The 25,985-nt window shown below is 36.4% G+C and overlaps 1 protein-coding gene across 1 annotated transcript; it reads left to right on the top strand.

The window, feature by feature from the left end:
* Nucleotides 1-1,482: 1,482 nt before the first annotated feature.
* Nucleotides 1,483-24,835, top strand: LOC134753908 (diamine acetyltransferase 1-like). The gene is made up of 4 exons (XM_063689873.1): nt 1,483-1,654; nt 3,036-3,087; nt 11,796-12,001; nt 18,453-24,835. Exons 1-4 carry the CDS (start codon nt 1,556-1,558, stop codon nt 18,621-18,623), a joined length of 528 nt encoding a protein of 175 aa, XP_063545943.1. The 5' UTR covers nt 1,483-1,555; the 3' UTR covers nt 18,624-24,835.
* Nucleotides 24,836-25,985: the final 1,150 nt, after the last annotated feature.

Raw genomic sequence — 25,985 nt, 5'->3', positions numbered from 1 at the left:
TCCTGTAACACGAGCAAAAAATTAAACTAGGCTATAGTATTCCTAAAACTAACCAACATATTTGTTCAGCGACTTTTAGAAATAATGAAGACTAGTCTTCGTATTTTTCAATACAAATTAAATAAGTAGGTATTGTCCTTAATGTACGCTGTCATCAGTGTTATGTTATTCACGTTGCTTGTCGCGCATCTTAGAATAAACTTTTATTTGTGTGCTAAAAACAAAAATACAAGTTATTTTTAAAAATTGCTAAAAATAAAAATACAAGGTGGTCAGTTTGAGGAGTAGGTATAACCTACAGTTAATTATTTTGCTCGTATTACAGGCCACTCGGTATTTATTAGCAGATAGACATAGCTTCCAGAATGCAGAATGTAGGCCGTTATATGTTCCCAATAATAACCGGTTATTAACCGAACTTTCATACAAATAAAAACCAGTTTGCATTCCCTACTAAATACCTAGGTATAGGTTTCTTTCCTCTATTTCATTACTTTGTCTGGGAGACTTCCCTTCATGTAGGGTGTCTGGGAGTTGATAAATAGCGTAGCGTGTTTATACATGTATAGTATACATAGCGTAGGGACTGGTGTAAAAGGATTTCGATAACGTTTTATCATAATATGTTTTGTACGTTACGCATATCATTTAGTTTTTAAAATATCGATAGGTATCGTTCCACAAAGTCAACATCCTAGAAAACGGATGTCAAAGCGATAATGGACATTTTATTTCCATTAAATTTCACTGACTGTATTCAGTATCGCTATATCGCCTAGTTGTAATTAACAGATGAAGGTTTACAAACCTTTACCATCGTATTTTCACGGAAACGCACGAACGTATTAAGCTATTTTCAGTCAGTCTCAGTGCAAAAAGTACGGTTGACTGAAGTAGCATGACAAATACGAACGTTTCCGAGAAAATAGGATAGCAAAGGATTGCTCACTGCATCTGTACCTATTGGGATCTTAAAATAATTATAAAGGAGAAGACAAGACTATGTGACTCTGTTATTAGATCAAAAAAGTAATCCTACTTTATTTGGAATCATATAATCGTCGAATGACCAAGTCACGTGTTTCTTTTACATTCACAACAATATCATATCAATTGCACTATTATAACTACTGTATTGTATAGTCAATATTAGCACCATATATTTTAGCAAGCAAGTACTAAAATAACGATATTACAGATACCGTTACAGTATGAAAATGGTTTTCATAGTAACCCTAGTAAGCGCAACGCTGCGCTGTCGCGGCAGTAGGCCGAGCACATGATTGGCGCGACAGTATCTCGCCGCGAGATAGACTACCCGTCGTCTACTAACTGTATGAATTAAAGGGGAACGGGTAGTCTATGTCGCGGCGAGATACTCTTGCGCCAATCATGTGCTAGCCCGGCTGGTATAATCCGGTCCTGACTCGCGGTATAAGAGAGGAGGGAGCCGCGCTCGCGCTCGCGGGCGCAACACGTCACGTCGTTTAGTTGCCGACTGCCATGTCAGCTTGCAGCACGTTCGCTTAGCATCATTATAGCACCAATTATTAACATGGCTGATCACGCTGATAGTACTGAACCGAAATCAGTCGAAATAACAATCCGCCTAGCGCGCCCTGAAGACATGAAGATTGTCCATGAAATGATACAAGTGAGTTACTTTTCCGGCTTCTCTTATGCTTGCGCTTCATAATATCTATATTATCTATGCATTATTAATTAGAGAATATAGTTTTATTAAATATTTTAGGGTTCAGGTCAATCTTTCGGTACACGGATCAGCTCAGTGAGTGTAGGAAAGGTAACTTATTAATATGTGGGGAAGGTTTTTTTTTTCTTTAATAGTACTTCCCTTTGGCTTGGAATATCGTTGGATAGGACTTTCAGACAGAATAGGCGTCTTGCAAAAACATTATTTAATACAGATGCACAAAAAGTAGTACCTACTTTACGTGGCTGCTTAGCGTTTGCAAAGTTCGTTTTTGTGAACTAGTGCTTTATATTTTTATATGTTTACAATTCATTTCTAATGGTCAGTACAAAAGATTAAATATTTGTTACTAAGTATATATGTATATGGCCATAAAACCGGTGGCCAATATTTGATTTCACTCAAAATGTAATTGTGTCAAAGTAATTAATCTAAAATTGCGACTTGATGAGTGTTTTTGTATAAAATTAGTTATGTTTTTTGTTGTTGTGATTATGTTTGCAATATAGTTATCATCGCTAAACCTAATATGTATTGCTGAATTGACAATATCATTCAAGTTCGAGGGGAAAAATCGTAACCGTAGTTTTAATGAATGAATGAATAAAATTAATTTGTTCCAGAAAAAAAGAATTCCATATAATATTAAATCTTATTACATAATTATGTATAGTAACATAAGCTGCTTTATCTACACTAGGGTGGGTCATTTTTACTTTATATTATTTTATTAGGGAGCACAGTTCAAAAAAGTTCCATTTGGTAATTAATTATTGCACGTATTTTTATTTTATTTTTAGCTTCATTAGAACCTCCGGATTTAAGTTGAAGTTTTCGTTCGTTCAATGTTCCATCCTTGCGAAAAAAAAATTGATCTAATTTAATTTCATTTGATGTGATCGATATTATATAATTTTTTATTTTATTTTTGAAACGTTCAAAGTATTCATTTAATCAAAAAACTTTATTAGAAACCTTAGTGGTTTTATATGCCTATCGAATTACACACACACGTTGATTCATTTATTTTTTTAACTTCTAGTTACATATATGGAGTGACTCCCTTTTTTTCTTACATTTTAACCTTTAACCTAAGAAAATATACAAAATATACCTATGATCCAAATTTCATTAATTTAAATATAGCTTATATTTTTCGAGGACAAAGCCTTTGACATAGGGACAGACGCACATGACGAAAGTATAATTTTGCTATTTTAACTATTTGAAGTAAGTCGAATTTAGGTAGGTTGGTTTATTTCTTACACTTTGAGGTAGGTAACTATGTACAGTGATATTAATTTTTATTTTATCATTTCAGGAATTGGCTGTATATGAAGGAGTTCCCGATGGTCCCAAACTAACAGTGGGGGGTAAGAAAAAAAGTATATTCTGTAAAAAAAATCGCTGGCCACCAATTACTGGCCACTATTCAGGTTTTGTTAAATCACTGGCCACCATTCAGGTTATGTTAAATCACTGGCCACCATTTAGGTTATGTTCAATCTTCGGTGGTATATCCAAACGTTCCTCCATACATGTGTTACTTACTTCCATGTATTTACATATACTATCTGTTAAGGATCTAAATTCTAAAGGACCTTCTCCAAATTGTAACACTAATCTTCTGTTAAGTATAATTAAGTATAATGTTTCCAGTGTTATTTTACACAGCACATATTACAACATCTTTACCTATATATATGGACGCCAAAGTATCAATCAAATCGTAGACAATAAAACATTTTTTTCCCTCACTAGCTCGGAAAGCAGTATTTTATCCTTTAAAACAAGCAGGGAAAAACGCATTTTATCCACTAGTGGGGAAAGTAATTTGACCTTGAATGGAGCGTGTTTAAGTAGCTTGACAAATAAAAAACGTAAAACGCTCATAATAATGGTTCGTTCGATATTAATTATCATTAAATAAATGGTTTGAGAATCTAATAAAAAATACCAAATTTAGCTTTATATAATAATTTCAAGTCATAAACCTTAAAATTCCATAAGAAACGTTAGATTTTTTATAGTGATGTTAAATATAATTCTGAACGCACAAGTTGAGTCGATGCAATTTTAAAACGCATCGTTGACATTTCATACGTCAGAACAGAAATGTCAACATTGTCAACAATTTTTTTTACTTGAAAACACTTTTCACCGACTCACGTAAAAATCAGAATTTCCAGTGTTTTCTGTTATAATATCGTACAAAAATAAGTGATTCCACTGATGAAGATGATCTAACGCCTGTGGATGTTGCACTTTCCTCGCTATAGTGAGGGGAAAAGTTTTGTGTTACACACGGGTGCAAATGTATTTTACTTCTCGTGTGTTGAAACACTCGCGGGTAAAATACAACTTTTCACCCTTGTATAACAAATAACTATTTTTTCAATGAGTACAGAACTTAGTGTTGCCAACTCAACAGTTTTCATAACATCCTCCCACGGCAAGGAAAATTAGAAACTTAATCCTACACAATACTCGACATAATGAAGTGTAACAACTACAAATAGAGCACTAACCTTGGCTCGCAACAATTGGCACATAATACACAACATTAAAATGTCAAACAATAAACAATTTTGAGTGAAATTAATTTAAATACCTTTGAGTTATTTTTATAACGCGGCCTCTTCGCGTTTCAACAGGGATAGGATTAGGGCTGTCTTCAGAACTCTGTTCTGTTGCGTCCCTAATAACGCCCGGCTCACTAATAAGATCTAAGGTAGTGTCTACCTCTTTTAAGGAGTCAGCTGATAGCTCGAGGGGGTAGAGTTTTTGACAAGCTCTTACCTTAGCTCCTGTACCAGTCCTTACCTTAGCAACCCGAGTGAATCCGTCATTCCCCACATAGACTTTATCTATTACACCAATAGGCCAATGAAGTCTGGTCATGTCCGTCGCGATCAGCACCACATCCCCTACTTGATGCTCCTTGACGTCATTCCTGTAATTCTTCCTTAACAGTAGCGACAAATACTCAGTCTTAAAACGTTGTCTGAAATCCTGTCTTAGCTTCTGTAAGTACTGGTACCTTTGACCAAGATTCTCGGCATCAATCTTATCGGGGTCAGGAGTTTCATTGTTACTTAAGCCTTGAAGAAACATTTGAGGAGTCAGCGGTCTCAATGAGTCGTCTTCTGTCTATATGTATGTTATTGGCCGGCTGTTGATGGTAGATTCACAGTCACATATTATTGTAGATAATTATATCCAATTTACTGACGCTTTACCCAAGATTCTTTGCAGCATTTTTTTTACTACACGAATTATCCATTCCCACCATCCTCCCCACCACGGAGAACCTGGTGGTATATATTTCCACTGAATACTTTGTGAGACAGTGGTACTTTCTACTTTAGCCCAGTCTATATTCTGTAGTAAGTTTGCTGTTCCTTGAAAATTGGTCCCATTATCTGTCCAAATCACGCTTACTCGTCCTCTTCTTGCTAGAAATCTTCTTAATGCCATAATGAAACTAGCCGTAGACAATGATTCTATCAATTCAAGGTGTATTGCTCGGTATGTGGCACATGTAAAAAGCACAATCCAGCATTTTTGCTTGTCTGTGAGGTACAGAGGTCCTGCTAGATCGATTCCGGTTATTTGAAAAGCTGCTGTAGCTTCTGTTCGATCCGTAGGTAGTGGGGCTTCAGGTACACTATAACTTTTACATTTGTATCTTTTACATATAATGCATTGTGCTACAATTTTCTTAGACAGACGTCTTATATTTAATATCCAATAGGTATTTCTTAAATCTGTCATCATTGTTAAAGTACCTGCATGATTCAGCTTCAGGTGCCTGTATAAAACTAATCTTTGTACTATTTCGTCCTTTCCAGATAATAGTATTGGACAAATGAAGTCTTTACTCTCGTTACTGAAATCTAATCTTGTCTTCACTTTTATTATGCCGTTTTCATCTACTTCTGTGCGTAACTTACTTGGTATGTTAGCTTTGTCTTCAAAACTTTCTTTCTGTACCAACCTTATCCATACTTGTTCAGCATATCTATATTCATCATTTCCTATATCATCTTTTCTTGACGAAAATCGACGTCTCACTGTAGGATTCATTCTGAATAGCCATGCAGACCATTTGTTGTATTTTGAAAAATACATCAATCTCTTACTAAAAAATACTGTGTTTGTGTCGACATTTATTGCTGTTCTCTTTATCTCTTCATCACATATAGCTTTCTCGTCAATAGGGATGTCATTGATGTTTGATTTTGGCCACTTATCTTTTTCTAGTTTAAGCCATTGTGGGCCTTCCCACCAGCGGCTTTCCAGCAGCGTTCTAGAATCACAGCCGCGAGATGGCAGGTCAGCAGGGTTGACGTTTCCAGGTAAGTGGTACCAATCTTCCTTTTTTGTGTTTTTGCAGATCTCTGTGACCCGGTTACTGACAAAAGGCTTCCAAGATTTCTGTCGTTTCAGCCATGCCCATGCTACAGCCGAATCAGTCCAACAAAAAACTTCATAGTTTTTACATAGAGTCAGTAGACCAGAATTTACAACTTCTGTGAACAATCTCGAAGCAATTAGACAACCCATCAGCTCGGCTCTAGGTAGACTCATCTTTCTTTTGGTTGGTGTTACTCGACTCTTGGCTAGCACTAGCTGCACATTGACTTGATCACCATGCTGCGTACGTAGAAAAATGCATCCTGCATAGATTTAGATTTAGATATTTATTCTCATAATATATATCATATGCGTCTTTACTAGCATCGCACATCACATGGACACTAGTCTCGCATTCTTCAATTGGTGCACTAGTCAGACGTCTAGGAAATCGACATTGGTTAATATAGTGCAGTGTGTCTAACCACTCTTTGAACTCTTTTTCTAATTCTTCTGGAATTGGTTCATCCCATCCTGCATTATTCAGCCATGCTTTCTGTGTTATAAGTTTAGGTATCAAGGTGATCGGAGAGACCAATCCAAGCGGGTCAAATACTTGCTGGGTTATAGATAGCAGCTCTCTCTTAGTTATTCTGTCTTTGATTCCGTGTTTCAGGTTTACACTGCACTCTAAATCATCTTGAACAGTGTTCCATATTATACCTAAAACCGGTACGGCAATTGTGTCGTCTATTCTTTTGGGAGCTGTTACCCATCCTCGAAGGTCGAATTTTCCCATGTTCATTAGTTCTTTTGACTCTGCAATAAATCTGTTCATCTGGTCTTCGGTTTCCACACTTGTCACGCAATTATCTACATAGAATGACTCTTTTAGTTTCTGTGCGGTCTCTTTGTAGTTCTCAGGGCATTTCTCTAAATGGTAGTTAATTATGGCCGCTAAAATGAAAGGGCTACATGTCAGACCAAAAACTACTCTTTGATGCCGATATGTTACTACATCTTTACACAGTTCTGTATTTTTCCTACAAAGGAACTTTAAGTAATCTCTGTCTTCTTTTTTAATTGATATGTTTAAGAAAGCTTTTCTGATATCAGATGTCCATAGGCACTCTTCCTGAATAAGATCAATAACTTCGGGATGAACTCTATTAAATTTATACCTTTGTCCATACAGTCGTTCAGTGACCATCCATTCTGATCTTTCATTGATGCATCATAAACTGGTCGCACTTTAGTGGTATTGCTCGACATCTTGATAACAGGTCGGTGAGCTAGATAGTGCCCTTTTCCTTTATTATCATCTTTGACCCTTTCGATAATTCCTTATTTTTCCCATTCTTGGAAAAACTCATCATAAGCCTGTAGATTTCCTGTATTCTCAAGTTTCTTTGATGTTATTTGAAGTCTCTTGAATGCTTGGTCATAGTTCGGTTTTAAGTCTGGAGTGTCTTCTTTCCACAGCAGGTTCACTTCATATCTGCCTGTCTCGGTCTCTGAAATATTATCATTAAAACTTTTTAGTATTTCTTCCTGCTCTCTCTTTTCTTGTGGGTCTTTAATTCCCAAGAGCTCTATGCTCCACAAGTCTGCAATTTTATTTGTTTGTGAGAAACAGGTTTGTAGTACCGTACAGCTATAGGAACTTAATGTAGGACCTTCTAGTGTCCATCCCAACTTTGTTTTCATGGCAAACAAATTGTTTTCAAGATTAATTATTGTGCCCGATATTACTGCACCCATATAATCCGATCCTATCAATATGCCAATGTCAATTATGTCATTTTCAACGTCTGGTAATTGTGCATTCAAATTGTGGAGTTTCTGCATAATTTTCTTATCCTCCACTTTAGGCAGAACACCACAAAGAGCAGTGCTTCGTGCAAGAGCCTTTATAGTAATATCAGAGGAATTGTCTAATGAACTCACCTTAAATTCGTATTTGTTGTAGACCTCAGGTTCTGTTTCTTTTGCTCCAAACAATGTGTGTCCAAATTGCTCTCGACCTATTACCTTCAGGTTCAGTTCTTCGGCCAGGCTTTTCTTAATATATGTCCGCTGCGCACCACCATCAAGCAGAATCCTCACCTTCTTTTTCTTGCCTCCATGTTCGACCACTGCAACCACTGTCTGTAACAGAGTGGTTGTTATATCCTGACACAAAGTGACATTTTCATTAGGTTGTTTTGATACTTCAATTTCTTTATTCTTTTGGCTATGCAAATCTGGACATAAAATAACTAAATGCCTTCTTTTACATGCTTTTTTTTTTAAATGCTCTACACTGTTTTGCCATATGACCCCGTTCTAGACATATATAACACCCACCTTTCTTTTTAATTAATTATTTTTTCTCATCCAAGGTCAAATCTCCCCCCTTACCGCACTCATTCACTGTATGATTCTCCTTATCACAAAAACAACAACATTCCTGACCTCTTTCCTTTGTTACTTTTGTTGTAAGGCACGTCGCTGTTGGTTGAATGTCTGATCCGCGGCGGTGAGACACTGTTTTGGGAAGCTGACTAGATTTAAATTCAGATCTGGCAAGCCTAATCTTCTCTGCTTGTACTTCATTCTCAAGGAACTTCAACAACTGTGCCAATCGTTCTGAGCCCTTATGTAAGTGTGTACTTTGTGACTGCGCCCTACTATACGCTAACAAAACTTGTTCGGGCATAGCCGATTCAATTAAAGGAAAAAGCATTGCATCATACCTATCTTTAGTTACTTTTAACGTTTCGAGAGCATGTAGGTTCACCTCGAACTTGTGCGAGCACCATATTTAAAAATTTCTCGGATGTACACCTCCACTAACATCTCTTCTCGTCCATATCGGTTCTTCAGTTGCTCAAGACTCAAGAGCCTTCGGGTAGTTGCCTGCAGAAGGTGGGAAGCTCTCCACCAAGGCACGGGCATTCGAGTCATCCTTCAAGCTCTAGAGTAAGTACTGGAACTTGTCCTCTTCAGTAATGCTGCGGTCCTCATCTATCTTCTTAAATTGGCCCCAAAACTGGATCCATTTTTTGGGGTCATCGTCGAATTTTTTTTATTTCGATTTTAGGAAGTTTAAAATTTTTCTTCTTTTCTGGGACGGCCGTCATCGTATGATTAATCTCTTTGACGTCCGGCTTCAAAATGTGATACTTATGTTTGAAGTACATGTATTTCGTAAGAAATTCTTCTGCCTCATCCACTTCCTTGACAAATTCTTCTTCATCGAAATCTGTTTTCGCCGACTCTGTATGATTTCGTCTTCTTAATTGCTTTCTTTCGCGGTCTGCTTTGATATATACCGCCATTTTGATACGCTGCCCTTTGCTGTAACATGCGCCGTCGCTTGGTTCTTCACTCCTACGGTCGCCGCTTGTTAAGGATCTAAATTCTAAAGGATCTTCTCCAAATTTTATTGTAACACTAATCTTCTGTTAAGTATAATTAAGTATAATGTTTCCACTGTTATTTTACACAGCACATATTACAACATCTTTATATATGGACGCCATAGTATCAATCAAATCGTAGACAATAAAACATTTTTTTTTTTTCAATGAGTACAGAACTTAGTGTTGCCAACTCAACAGTTTTCATAACACTATCTATACCTTCTTAGATTAGTTAGACTGGTAAAATTATATAAGTAATTACATAGTATTACTCGTTTTTGTACCCAACTAAGTAAATCACGTTTAGTTTTGTCCCTATTCACCCCGGTTGACGGTATTAAAAAATATGAACAAGTATAAACTTTATTCATATAGTATTTCTTGAGGGTACTTTCAATAAACAATTTACGAGTAGGTTAGATTATCGTAATTTATGAAATATCAGGATAAAAATGTTAGGTACAGCAAAACCATTTAAACCCAATTTTTTATATAAAAAAGTACATAGAAATTAAAATGCACCAGACCAGAAATGTATCACTTTCTGCACACTTCATAGATCACAATGACCTACTTTTAGAGCATGAGAAAAGAAAAAACCATTTGTAATAGGTGCGTACATTCTTGTACCGGAAAGCATTAAACGATATTTTGTTGAGGAGTTAGAATATTAGAATCATGATAAATCATTTAAACTAAAACTATCAACTAGGTATATTCCGGCACTCCCAGTCAGTAGAAAAAGGCGCGAAGGGTTGACTTCCCATAGAACATTTGAATTTTGCGCCTTGTTCTACTGACAAAGTGGGTGTGTTTGAGTATATTTTAAATTATTTCCAGTTCGCCATACTACCGGTCCGTAATATGACTGGAGTAATTTGCATTAACAGGCAGGCGCACTCTAATTTCGAAAATACGATCTTGAGTTGTTGTTTTCGGATTAGCATTCTTAGTACCTATTGTAGCATGACGCTACGTCTGTCGTCATTCTTGGAAACTACTTTTCCATGTCTAGTTTGCTTGTTCGTTTAGTCGTGTCGTACAGTGTGAATTGATTCACGCAAGTACGGTTAGATGGCGCTTATATCAAAGGTTGCCGAAGAACCTAGAACTTTTTTTGTATGTTAGAGAGAGCTGGCAGTTATAAATTTAAGAGAATTAGGCGCTAATTTTGAATGAAAATTTTTGAGGTGTTCGAGATTGTAAAAGACGTCAGATCGATCTAGAGACTTGAAGAGAAAAAGTCGGAACGGTGCATTATTTTGTTCATTTTTTGCTCCCTGGAAGTGTGTGACTGAGTCTGGGACGGCAGAGCATTATATTTTGTGCGCTCGTGATTTCTTAAGTCGCGTAGTCAATATTTTTATGTAATTTGGGTGATATCCAAAGAAATTACGAACGATTTGCATCTGTGAAAACATATGTGCTCAACTGCTCATAGACATCAGTTAGTTGCTGGAAAGAGTTTGTGAAGCGTATCTGAAGGAGTGCTTTCGAGCTTTCCGTTGGGAGGACTCCGGTCTCCGGAAGACGGTGCTGAGGAGAGTGTTTTGAGCCTTCCGTCGGGAGGGCCCCAGAGGGCGCTCGTGAGTGCCGATCTTGTAGGACGATCGGCAGCCGTCATCAAAGGACTCGAGCCCGTGGTCCGCGCGGTTCGGTCAGGTAGAACTGAGGGTTTGGCGAGCTGCGGCTTGACGTGCTCTATTTGAACCCAAGTTTTTCAAGCTTCAAGACAATTTTTTTATTTTAGTTTATTTTAATGTTATAAATCCGATTCCTTTTTTTTTGTAACCAGTTAATTATTTGCCATATTTTTTTTCTTCTAGTTTTGCCAACCTTTGTTAATTATCTGTGATCCGCATTTTTAAAACTTTCTCAAAATTTCAAATAGCCTCATTTGACAGGCGTTATAAATATTCGGTTTTGAATTTAGATTTCCTTCATCCAGTAAATCAGCCATCATCGTCCATAGCACTCACATCTCATTAATCCATTTTTTCCATCACAGCTAAATTTTCAGCCGAGTTCCTGTTTTGTACCTATTCCTTTTCCCTTTATGCGGAAGACAGACATCCACAACCATCCGAAAAAATATTCTGTTGAAAAAGTGTTTTTATAAATTTTAAAGAAAATTGTCGTCATTTTATACACCGTGTAAAATGTCATCTTAATTACCGAACCGAACCGAACCGAAATATTTTTGTATGTGCTAAAACTACACGTGTAACGCAGAAGAAGTTGTTTTACTGCACTATCTTAAATAGTTGTTATAGTGACATCTGGATGCGTAAACTGTAGCGCAGTGCATTTATGAATTACAGACCTGGTGGAAGATGGTTTCAACAGTAAACACCCCTGGTTTTTCGTGCTGTTGGCCGAGAAAGGCAACGTAGTGCTGGGTTCAGCGTTATGCAACCGCGCGTATTCAAGCTGGTCTCGCCGCGCCTTTTACATCGAGGATCTCTTCGTGCGGCCCGCGGCGCGTCGCCAAGGCATCGGTCTTATGCTCATGCGGGAGCTCAGTCGGGTAATAGTTCTAATTTATTTTACAAGGGGAAAAGTTTTTGTTTAACTCTTCGTGCTAATATATTGATACCCGAGCAGGCGAACGATTCTAAAATTGAACCATGAGCGTAGCGAGTGGTTCGAAAAGTAAAATCTTGAGAGTTGCGAGGGTTTCAAGGCACCAGTATTAAACAAGCTTGGCTACCGAGTGATACTTAGGGCATACTGATAATTCCTGGAATTGGCCACTTAGAAAACGAAAAAAAAAAAAAAACAATTATAGGGTTTGAAAAAGGAACTCTCTGGCAGTGTATTACTTTTTAATTTGTGAGACTGTCATTTGTTTTCTCATCGTGCAATGAATTTAAGTTGTGAAAATTGTCGTAGAATGATTTTTTACGATTTTCGAAAAGTTGTCAAAGACTTCAATTAGCATTTGGCGATGAAGCACCATCTCGTAGCTCTGTTTATTCGTGGTTTAGTGAGTTTAGACGAGGACGGGACCATGACGATGAACGTGAAGGCCAGCCGGCGAAAGCGGTTACCGATTCTGATACTGTACGACAACTAATTGAAACTGACAAAAACATTACCTGTCAGCAAATTCGTACTACCTTAGGCATTGGAATGAGCCAGGTGCAAAAAATACTGCATTTGCACCTTAAGGTTCGGAAAATTTGTACGCGATGGATACCGCATGATTTGACGGAAGACCAGAAAAGACTGCGTGTAGAGTGGTGCCGTAAAATGATAAAACAATTTGACGGCGTTATATAATAGCGTGACAGGTGACGAAACCTGGGTTTACTGCTTTAAACCAGAAAGGACGACGAACGAAGACTCGCCGACGAAAGTTAAAAAAAGTCGAAGCACTGGTAAGAAACTGGTTGCTTCTCTTTTTGGCAAATTATTTCACTATACCGTTTGAAAACCAAAAGACAGTAACTGCAGATTGGTATGTAAACACGTGCTTGCCCAGAGTGTTTGACAAAGTTCGTGAAAAGCGTCCCCGTAGCAAACTAGGCCTCCACCACGACAACACGTTGGCACATTTCGCCAAGGCAACGAATGCGTATTAGAAGGCCTTAATGACTCATTCGCCATATAGCCCCGATCTCGCACCATGGGATTTCTTTTTATTTTCAAAAATTAAAGATAAACTCAGAGGTTACGATTTACAAGCCCGGAAGTGGCAGTGAATGCTTTCCACGAAGCCATCGAAGAGGTCCCTAAGGAAGACCGGACCCGCTGCTTTTCATAATGGTTCCAGCAAATGCAAAATGTGTAAATAATGAGGGTATAGGTATACTTCGAAAAACAATAAATATGACATAAGGATAAGAAGTCTACTCATTTATCAGAATCCAGAAACTTTCAGTATGGCCCACGTACAAAAATTATTTCACCACACTAACTCGAGGAAAATACTTACTGTAAAACATCATAAACCAAATTCAAATAAACCCCATTAAATATTTATTATTCAGTGATCACTTAAAAGTCAATTCCATCAGGCAACGTGAGGAAACAACTCAAAATTTGCATCAAATTACTTTGCCACTCGTGTGGAGAAAATGCAACTTTATCATCAGTTTTTGAAGAATAAAGAGAGCCTTTACGAGCTGGTGTGGTGAAAAACGATGTAATGCTATAAATAATAATGTAAATGAACATGTTTGCTTGATATTTCACCACTGTTGCAAGTATCATCGTCAAGGGATTTTTTTATTTTATTTTATATTAATTGCTTCACCTACAATTGTTTACACTTTGTTAAGTATATATAAACGTTTTAACTATTATCGCTTAGCGTAACAATTACTTAAAGGTAAACACCACTTCCAACATCCACTTCGGGTCGTCGCGACTAGAGATGTGCCAGCGAGAATGTTCTCGCTCTCGGGAATTCCTTCTCTTGGAAATTTCCGCACTTTCTCGAGAACATTCTCTTGGATGAGAATTACCGAGAAAGTTATAAAAATTTGCAAAAAAGTTAAAATGTTAATGTTCGTTTATCATTATTTAAGTAATTGATAGACATCCGCAAACATTCAAATGTAATAGTATATTATAACGGCGACTTTCTCTTCACTCTCGGGAAATTCCCGAGCATATTCTCGGGAATGTTCTCGATGAGAGCATGCTCCCGCACATTTCCTTATAAGACGGCCATAGTATTTTGAATACAGACTATTTACTATGTAGAATTTCTTTGGCTTTGTGATTTTCGTGTCGTACATGTGTTTTTCAGATAGGTACTTGAGTTTTTACAAGGTTGCCCTATTAGTTAGTGTGAGTCAAATCTAGGAAGCTAGACCCAATTACCGATTTCCGATTGAGCTGAAATTTTGCATACATATGTAATTCGGATGATAATGCAATATTATGATGACATGGTACTGATCTGATGATGGAGACAGGAAGTGACCATGGGATCTCTGTGATAAAACAACACTAACTAATTGCTTATGGAAAGAAAAGTACGGTAAGCGATAATAGCTTGGTACCAAAAATGTGTTTTTTTTTTTCAAAAACTTATTTAGTTGTACTTTTAGCCATATAAATAAAAAATATTATACTTTCGAGTAGATTATCGGAAACATTTTTGAGTAGATTTTGCGCAATTGAAGGTATAAATTTGTGGTGACATCAAAAAACAATTCCGTTTTTGCGATCACTAACATTTTGCAAGGATACCTCCCTACATCTGGTGCGTCTATTGATCTACCATTACATGTTAATTAACGATACAATAGTAGGTACATTACTTGGGCTTCTATTTTCAACGATAGTGGACACAGAAACTGTATTTTTGACCGAATAACAGTTAATCTTTTCGAACGACATATTTTGGTACGGCCACTACGACATTTGTATGGGTCCTTTTATTGATATACAATTGAAATAAAAATGTGTTTCACTATAATACAAGTTAGCAATATGGTGTAAGAATGTTGTGTTTAATAAAAACTTGAATCGGGTATATAATGTACGAAAATGGCCCAAAAATATTATTGCCGATATTTGTATCTCAACATTTGTATGGCTACTTTGACCGTACAAATGTCGAATGTGACATAAAAATGTCGAGTGCCATATTTTGATACTGCTATAAAATTAATTTAGAATCGGTTCTATCGCGAATTTATTTTGTTACCTTTATTTACTGACGTTTCGACACAGGTTTCACTGGTCGTGGTTGCGGCTAACTGACGTCCCAGCAAAATGTCAAAACAGAGATTTGTGTGACTACCCGACGAAAAGTGACCCGATTGTAAATGTGATTTAATATGTGTTCAAAAAGCGAAAGTTTTAAATGTTATACTGACATTAAATCTCGAAAAAATACTATATACATGTCAAACGCGCCTTACAAATAGCTGAATAGTGCCATACAAATGTCGATATTTAAACGTCCATATCTAGCTAACTATAAAAAGTAGAGTAGTGCCTCCTACAGTATATTTTTTGTTATTATAAAACCCTTCCTAAAACGATGGTTATAAATTATATTTTCCAAAAATAAAAAAAATGCCATATAAATGTTGAAAAAACACCCTTCAAAAATTGACCTTTTTAAGTTATTTCGAAGTTGTTGTTATTATCTCAAAAAAAACCGGCCAAGTGCGAGTCGGACTCGCGCACGAAGGGTTCCGTACCATTACGAAAAAAAAACAGTAAAAAAATCACGTTTGTTGTATAGGAGCCCCATTTAAATATTTATATTATTCTGTTTTTAGTATTTGTTTTTATAGCGGCAACAGAAATACATCATCTGTGAAAATTTCAACTGTCTAGCTATCACGGTTCATGAGATACAGCCTGGTGACAGACAGACAGACGGACGGACAGACGGACAGCGGAGTCTTAGTAATAGGGTCCCGTTTTTACCCTTTGGGTACGGACCCCTAAAAAAGTGTCTCGTATTATTAGATTTCCATTTTTATATAAAATTATAATAGCACATAATTTTGCTGAATACTTTCCCGAGAATATTCTTGAGAGCAATGAGAATTTTACTCTATTAAGTTTAAAATATTGTTTCGAAACCAGGTCGCTCTACTAATATCAATAAAACACATATACGACATTTATTTGAGCAAAAACGAAACATTATCCCAATAATTTAGCATGTTTCCTACAATAAACGGACAAAGAAAGTGCCGAGAAAGTTCTCGAGAAAGTTCTCGCGAGAACATTCCCGAGAACATGCTCGGGAATTTCTTGAGAGTGAAGAGAAAGTTGCCCTTAGAATAATTTGTTCGTTTTCAAACTGTTTTAAATATTTATTAAACACTTATAGAATGATACACAAACAAAAAAAACTGAATTCGTACACATATTTTGTACTTTCTCGGAAATTTCCGTCCGAGAGAATGTTCTCGAGAACATGCCCGCAACATTCTCACGTTCCCGCACTTTCTCGAGAACGGCACATCACTACGCGCCACAGCAGTAAGTAAGTAAGTAAACACCACTTGCATTGAATAAAGTAAGAAAACTGCATCTACATGACATACTGTATACAATAATAATGCAGGCAGCATTCATTATAACAGGAACTAATACTAATGAAATAAAACTATGAAAACGGATTATATCGCGTATATTGAATTTATAATACATCCCGACGTTTCGAACTCTTTACAGCGTTCGTGGTCAACGGGTGACTGAGGAAAAATTACAAAATGCAAAAATACCCACATACTAAAATAATGAACAATCATAGACTACAAACTTTAAGGCTGGTTGTACATGCAAAATCGGTTCATAAGGCTAGTTTTACACTATAATTATTTTTCAAGTAAAGATATATATATATACGCGATAAAAAACTATGCCGGCTATGGCGGCGGGTTTTTTATCGCGTATATATATATATCTTTACTTGAAAAATAATTATAGTGTAAAACTAGCCTTATGAACCGATTTTGCATGTACAACCAGCCTTAAAGTTTGTAGTCTATGATTGTTCATTATTTTAGTATGTGGGTATTTTTGCATTTTGTAATTTTTCCTCAGTCACCCGTTGACCACGAACGCTGTAAAGAGTTCGAAACGTCGGGATGTATTATAAATTCAATATACGCGATATAATCCGTTTTCATAGTTTTATTTCATGAGTAACTATCGCGGTAACCGAAGACAATATTAGGAACTAATACTATTTAAAATAACAATGCAGACATTACTAATAAGGGATAACTGAGATGCTCTGAGTTATAATTGTAGTTTACCTAAATACCACCTAGCGATCAACCCTTTTGCTGATTCTTCTTCATTTAATTGGCATGAGATAATGTGCTTGAATTGATAAGAGCTACCGCAGTTACATTAACCTTTTGGACGTCAATGACGGATATATCGGCACCGCAGGTCCAACGCCAAAGACGGATTAATCGGTCACAGACCACAGAGCAACATAGACCTACGTGCATGTGCATAAAGTTCAATTTCAGTTTTGACACTTCGGTGACGTGGCGTCCGAGTGACAGCTTTTGTGTTTGACACGGCTTCGAAAAGGTTAAATTTTGTAAGTGGTGTACCGCCAGAATTCGGTGTTCCAATGGAAAACTGCCTTTGGGCGTGCGTAAACATTCGCTCCATTCATCATATTTCCCCAATATTTCCCAAGGTATCATATGTAGTGATTGTTTTACACTTTGCATCACTTCACTATATAGTATAAAACAAAGTCTCTTTCCGCTGTCTTTATGTCTGTCCCTATGTTTAGATCTTTAAAACTACGCAATGGATTTTGATGCGTTTTATTAAATAGATAGAGTGACTCAAGAGGAAGGTTTATATGCATACTTTGTAAAGGTTTTGTGTAAATTGGTTGAACTACCCGTGCGAAGCCGGGGCGGGTCGCTAGTTAAGTAAATAAAAGAAAATGATCTCTTGATGATATCCTATATACGCCACAGCTTTTGTAACCTTTCTATCTGGGTATAAATATGTATACCTATGTGTGGTAATAAGAAATATGTGCCGCATTGTAAATGGCAGCTTACTAAGATTAATAATACCTAGGTGAAATGCAACTCGAATGAGAACATAAGGAACTGCTTGACGACTGCTCAGTGTACAGTCGGCATCAATAATAACGGATGAAACAACGCGCCAAAAGTATCTGCCACCTTGGAATTACTTTCCAAATAGACGTTTCATTCAACATAGACAGTTCGCGACACATAGCAAGACATATGTTAGAGAATGATAGATACTTTTGACGCGTAGTCTGATCCGCTACTTTTGAAGCTAAACTGTACTTTTGTGCAGTTTCCTTTACAGCCCTATCGATTGCTTCACGATTGAGTTAACGAGACAAGCAGTTCGTCATGTCGCGAATAAGCGTCATCATTTTACCGCCACAATGTTGTCGGACGCAAATATTAGTTTGGCTCCCTCTCTGATATACATTACGATCCTTGTCACGCGTGATAGACTAATTATCTGTTTTTGGTTACTAGAGGGCGGTGATCGAAGGCGTGAACCGTATAGACTGGCATGTGTTGAAGAGCAACACCACCGCGTTAGCATTCTACAACCGACTGGGTGCGCGCGATCTGCGCGTCACCGAGGGTCGTACGGCGCTGCGCCTGGACCGCGACTGCATCGAGGTTCTCGCTTCAGGAAGCTAAAATACCTATTAATAATACGATAATAATTTCACTACGAGACAGAGTTCTTGGCCAAGTTCTTCCGAGATGTGGGTATATACTTATCAGCGGGTATGGAGGAAGGCAGACCTTATCGGCCCTGACTACCATGTTGGTGTCTTATATTAATCGGAAACTATTTTTGGGCCCAAAGCAAGTTGGCTCATTTTCCCTTTTCTGTTATTTTTATTACTTACATACAGTATGCAGCATAAAGGATAACTCACGCTAGACCGACCGGACCCGGGCCGATGCGTCCGACATGTCATTTACTATGACGGCTGATCGGTGATCACGTGGTGTTTTCCATAGCGGCGAAGTATATATACGGCGGAAGCTCCGGCCCGGACCCGGCCCGGTCTAGCGTAAATCATCCTTAAGTTTACAAGCGGCGAAGTATTCAAAATGAACTGTACCCAACTTTATTTTTATAAGAATGAGGGTGTGCAAATCATTTTCAGCACCTCACCGATAATAACGCATATAAGTAATACCCTTACCGCTGCTACCCTATTAAAGTCGCCCGCGTTCTAGATATATCGTAATAAACCGATGCCTGTTGATGGCTTGTTCTTAGCTTTCTGAACTCTTTTAAACTGATTGGTTGAACTTATAATACAATGCTTATTTACGAAAATAGGATGTCCGTTACGCCAAAACACATGAGTGTGGTTTTAAGAGGGACGTCACTTGCGCCCCATTTGCAATGTATACTTTATTAGCAATAACCGCGATAGTTACTCATGAAATAAAACTATGAAAACGGATTATATCGCGTATATTGAATTTATAATACATCCCGACGTTTCGAACCCGTTGACCACGAACGCTGTAAAGGGTTCGAAACGTCGGGATGTATTATAAATTCAATATACGCGATATAATCCGTTTTCATAGTTTTATTTCATAAAAGATATATTTATTGTCTTCGGTTACCGCGATAGTTACTCATGAAATAAAACTATGAAACTATATATTTATTGTTCAGTATTTTTTTCTTATTTCTGTTATTTTCGATACTTAATGTGGAACAGATCATCGTTTATAACGCCATAAAACCAATGACTATTCAGTATAATTTTTAGTTTAGTAGGTAATGCATTTGTTTATTTCTTTATTTAACTTCAACAAAATCACTGCTGTCAGTGCTATCTTACCGTCTATATCAATTTACAATATCTCTCATATCTCATCAATCAATCAATCTCGGTCTCGATTTTTACATAATGATGTAAACTAGTATAGTAATTTAAATACTAAAACTTTTCTTTTTTAATTATTTTTTTTTATTCTAACTATTGGCAACCAAATCAATAAAATGTAATCTATTTGTAGAATGACCATTGTTTTTAGTATGGAAATAGAAAGCGTTTAAGCGTTTTTTTGTTTGAAGTTCTTATCATATCATATAAGATAATAAATTATACTTATAATAATAGTAGTCTTGTTATTTCATAGATGATTTATGACATAACTGGGTAGTAAACAATATACTTAAGTAATATTCAAAGGTCCCACGGTATATACGCGATAAAGCAACCCCGGCTCCAACGTTACACCTCTGACCTGAGAAGCCCTGAAATTTAGGAGGGAATTAAATCTTCTTCTCTATACCTAATACTAATTAGGTACCTTTTTATTCAGATATATAATTATATATTAAAAGGCGGCATCGTCATTTATCGGTCCTCACATCACTACGACAACCGGATTGAACATCACTAGGAGTGTCCTCCATTTTTGTAGATCGGTTTTAGGGCGTTGTATCGCTCCACGTACTATCCAAGACTAAACTCTCATATTTTGTGATTCCTAATAAATATTTGTTATAATGGTGCTTTGGTGTTTTTACTCTTACAGCTTCAGAAGTGAGATAATAATCTTCGCCTACTACGATATAATTCGTCGGAAATTGGAATTACGAAATTAACCGCGCGTAGTCATTCCTTGTTTCATTGTTATGAACGTTATCGTTATACATATAACAGAATTAATCTGATTGTAATGAGTAAATGCACCAACACCACTCATCAGTTAAGGACTATTAAAGGATTAAACGAACTTACCTGAAGTGAAGTACTATCCTGATTATATGAAGTAGTTAGTCCGTGGTAAATTATTGTAGTTGTCCCAGTTCTGCCTTAGAACGTCGCGAATTTTATAGCTATTTCTGAAAAAGAAAACCTCCGCCGCTGGCAACACCCTAAATGTCACTGTACTGACATTTAGGGTGTTGTCAACTTCTTCCCTCTTGATTTAGCTGCTAAATCAAGAGGGAAGAAGTTAACAAATTTAATGTTAACTTGGGAGGGAGGAAAACTCCTACCACGGACTAAGTACTTCATATAATTAGGATAGAACTTCACTTCAGGTAAGTTCGTTTAATCCTGTAATTATATTTGTAATTAGTCCGTGGTAAATTATTGTAGATGTTTAGAGAATTTAACATCAATGAGTAACTTGTAATGATATACAGTTTAGACTAGCATCAGGAACATCCTTGTGTACATATTAATAATATATAATTAAAATTAATGAGACTACACAGTTGAAAAACAAGTGAAAGCTTATTATTAACAAATTTATAGAACTGCGTTATGGAATTAATAACAGACCTAAGGATAGTTTTCGAAATATCCCATCATCATTATCATTCGCGACTCATGAGTCTACTTTGAAATATTTGTAACTATCAGTAAACGTCTAATTAGCATTATAAAAATGATAATGATTTAGGCATAATATGTATGAGCAAACAATGATATAGTACTACATCTTTCAGTGACCTAGTTGAAATTCATTGTTCTCTTTAGGCTCTAGAGAGGTACCTCGCTATTACAGACATAATGTCTGTTAGATTAGTCAAAACAAATTATCATGAGTTATCTAAATAATTTGTGTGTCCATACTAAAAGCAAATAAGCTTGTAATTTATTCTAGTTCCGGAATAATCAAATCAACCACACAATATTTATTTAATAATAATAATATATAGTTGGGTACGTAGGAGGTACATCGCAAGTTATGTACTCGTATTTAAATAAACTACTATTTGTTTTTATCATTGAAGCCGATGTGCGCCTTGAATAATAATAATTATTATTTATTAGATAAAAGCTGCACTCTTATTGTTGTTGAAGTAAGTCATACTGCTTCATTCACTCTCTCTCATTTTAAATATTTACCTACCGAATTATACTTATGTGTAAGAAATTACATCTTATTCAATAAGCTTGCACCATTTATATCTGTCACTGTTACTAGTGTAACTGTTGACCAGACTAATGCAATGGTAAAATAAAAACATTAACATTATTATATATGTATGGATGTTACGTCAAAGTCTCGTTGAACTTTCAAATCGATCCCGATTTAATTTTTGTTTATATACAAGTAAAGTAAATAAATTGAGAAAAATGTTGTGAATGTAACTAATTACAAATAAGGTGGAGAGATCCATGGAATAATCAACTCTTTCATTGCGATATAACGCGATACCTAACGCGAAAAATCGATTGCCGTTGTACTTATTAATCCGTACGGATCTAACAAGCTGAGAGCTAAAACAAAGCATGTCTAGTAGCGTGTGCGGCGACAGAATAAAGAATTACCCCAGCCTATGGTCGACTATGAAGTAGTTACAGATATGTATTGAAAGTTAACAAAAATGAAATAAAGTATAAGTCTATCATAATTAACCCCTTTTAACGGGGGCATACATTATTTAAAATTGTAAGTATATTGTAATAAATCTTAAAATATATTCACTCAGCCTTGTAAGTCTGACGCCATAATTAAATAAGTATATAAGTAAATAAATCTTTCCTCTCCTCCTATAGGGTAGGTATAGAGAAAATTATGATACATGCCTAGGTAACTTTTGTTGTATGGCAAATGACTAAATATGCCTAGGTCTTAACTTTTGTTATATGTATAATGCTCTTTTGAATGCTACCTCTTTAGTCCATATAATCCACCTATCAGCAAGTCATTCAGTAGGTAAGTACCTACATTTTAAATCTCTTAATAGTTACAAAAGTAGAGATCAGTATGTATCTCAATCAAAATTATTATCAATTTATATTGACTAATATATAATATATCTATAACCCCCAATCCTTTGGTGGTTACACACATACCTACTCTTCCAGCTTCTTTTAAAGGCATGATGAAGAGTGAATCACATTCCTCAATGTACAGATGGAACATGTCTAAGTATTATTGTGTTTCCTGCTTTTTGCTTTCAGGGCATTCAATCTACATATGTATACATAGAGCTTGATTGCAATTACTTTATATCTCAAATCGCTGGTTATCCTTAAATATTTAGACTAGTTATAAAAAACTATTATCACAAGAGCCATCAGTTACCATTATCAGAACCTGATTTTTCTAATATTCATATACATAATTTATGTTTATGTATCTATATACTAAATGTTATTGTTGGTGGTAAACATATAAATACACTTATAACTAAATTAGGTATTTTATGTGTTTATTTTATTTTATAACCATCTTATTTAACACCTAGCCTAAGAAATACTTATTTCATCTCAAATAATACATATACATTGGTTTTATTACAATAAAAACCAAAAAGCGTAAAATAAATAAAATAATGTTCTTAAAACGACAATAATTAACTTACATACAAACATAAATATTTAAAATACACAATGTCTTTTGTCAATAACCAATAATTAACTACTGCTTAAAGGTCTCGTTTAACTTGCCCCGTGAACAAGTCTGGCAGTCATGAGTCGAACAATAGTTATTTGTGCAACAAGAGAGGAAAGTTGGTTTTTCTTGCGAGCGTAGCGAGGGACTCAAAAACACGAGATGTAAAATAACTTTGCTCTCGTGTTGCAGACATAATTTTTCACCTCAGTAGTGAGAACATATTAAAGGTTAAAATGTATTTCGAATTACACAGAATAAACAGAAAAAAAAGTATTATAATATGTACGATACGATAAGATACGATACGATACGATACGATACGATACGATACGATACGAGACGAGACGAGACGAGACGAGACCGGACCGGACCGGACCGGCCTGGATCGGACCGGACCGGACCGGACCGGACTGGACCGTACTGTACCGTACCATAATAAAAATGTAATAAAAGTATGAAGTTCATGGCCTTCACTAAATTAAAAAGCTACATTGTTTCACTCCCTGGAGTGAGGAAAGTCGCACTTTCCTCACTCCAGGGAATGACGAAAGTAGGCTTGTTCGAGTTGCTGAGGTGAAAAAAATATACCCTCATATATTCCTATTACTAACCAATTAAATCTAAATCTTACGTTAAGACCATTAGGGTCGATTCTTAGTTTTATTCTTGTATTTAATTTTGATGACCAATGGAGCAAAACACAGGGTCACGGTAGATGGGCAGGATATACAGTATGTTGATGAGTACATTTACTTGGGCCAGATAGCCTCCTTCGAAAACAGGCAAACCATAGAGGTCAATAGACGTATTGACAACGCCTGGAAGAGCTTCTGGTCCATGAAGGCGCTATTGAAGGGCGACCTTCCCCTGTGTCTCAAGCGCAAACTCATCGACATGTGTATCCTGCCTATCCTAACCTACGGTGCTCAAACATGGTCATTAACTGAGGCGTTAAAGTCCAAACTCAAGGTTTGCCAGCGAGCGATGGAGCGCAGTATACTAGGTGTTCGCAGAACTGATAGAATCAGAAACACGGAACTGCGCTCCAGAACTCGAATTGTAGATGTAGGTGTCCAGACCGCTAAGCTTAAGTGGGACTGGGCTGGGCATGTCTGCCGCATGCACCCTGAAAGGTGGGGCAAAATGGTTACCGAGTGGGACCCACGGAACACCATAGATGGTGCTGGCCGGGGTGCAGGCAGGCCGAAAAGGAGATGGCGGGACGACTTAGACGCATTTTATCCGGATTGGCGGGACACTACAAACGACAGGGTCGAGTGGAGGAAACGAGGGGAGGCCTTTGCCCAGCAGTGGGACACTAAATTAGGCTAGTAAAAAAAAAAAAAAAAATTAATTTTAGTTCACATGCAAATGCAATTGTTTATTGTTAAACATTATCATAAGTGCTTGCTTATTGCGTTTTTTGTAAATAATTACTTTAAGTTAGCTATTTATAAGTTGTCTTATAAGCGAAATTTCTGTAATTTCTTAGGCAATAAAATTTCTTTAAACCGAAACTATAGTATGTAAAGTGTAATTAATTTCATATTCATAGTCTCTATCTTTGCAATCAATTACTACTGTGCTGTCGTCGGCGTAGAGTACCATTGGGTAGTTAATGTGACGAGGAAGATCATTGATATACAGCAAGAATAAAAGCGGACCTAGCACGTTTCCCTGCGGCACTCCATACACTAAATCTCGTTTATCGGACCTGTAACAAACCTGCCTTTGTGATTTAAGACATATTTGTGACAGTTCAGTGTACCACTTAAGTACGATTTCATGAGATTCAATACATTGCCACGAATGCCATAGGCACTGAGCTTCTTGAGAAGGATGAATGATCGACGTAGTCAAATGCCTTCGTCATGTCCATATACATATATAGCACATACTTGTTCTCCTTCATCCATTTTTACTATCATGGGGTGCAATAAATGAAATATGGCCATATTAATGGTTTTTTGCTTGCGAAAGCCTTTTTGTTCTGATGCAAACATGTTATATTTTTTATAAAACCATATATTGCTTCATAAATAACTTTCTCAAAGATTTTAGAGAACACTGTAGCAAGGGCAATAGGTCTATAGTTCGCTAGGTTCTTTTTATCACCCTTTTTATGGAGGGGCTTTACAATTGTCGGCTTAAGTTTATCAGGATAGATTCCTTGAGAAATACTAATATTTAATACCTATATGTGACTTAATGGATATGCAATAATATGTGATACATGTTTAACTACTTTGGTGCAGATTTCATCGTAACCTACACTATTCGTATTCTTCAGTGTAGTTATAGTTTTTATTACACTATGAGGAGTCGTTGGTCTAACATATACGGACTGGGGACAATTAATATTTATGGTCTGATAGTCTGTGCTTTGGCTACTACACTGTATTTGATCGACAAAATAATCATTAAATGCATTGGCTATTTTCATAGGTTCAGTAACAACCATATCATCTTTTATTACGTTAGATATCGGCTCTTTTGGAAAATTTTGTTTCATTTTATTAATGACTTGCCATGTTGCCTTACATTTGTTTGTAGCTTGTCCTATAAAATGTCCTTTTTTAAATTGTTGATAAAAATACAAAAATCACTACATATATGTATGCCTTTGACATTTGAGGAGTTCCCTCGGTTCCTCATGGATCC

This window comes from Cydia strobilella, chromosome Z (genome assembly GCF_947568885.1).
Source record: "Cydia strobilella chromosome Z, ilCydStro3.1, whole genome shotgun sequence".
Lineage (NCBI taxonomy): Eukaryota > Metazoa > Arthropoda > Insecta > Lepidoptera > Tortricidae > Cydia > Cydia strobilella.
The sequence above is the reverse complement of the archived record's forward strand: the minus strand, read 5'-3'. Positions and strand labels throughout refer to the sequence as shown.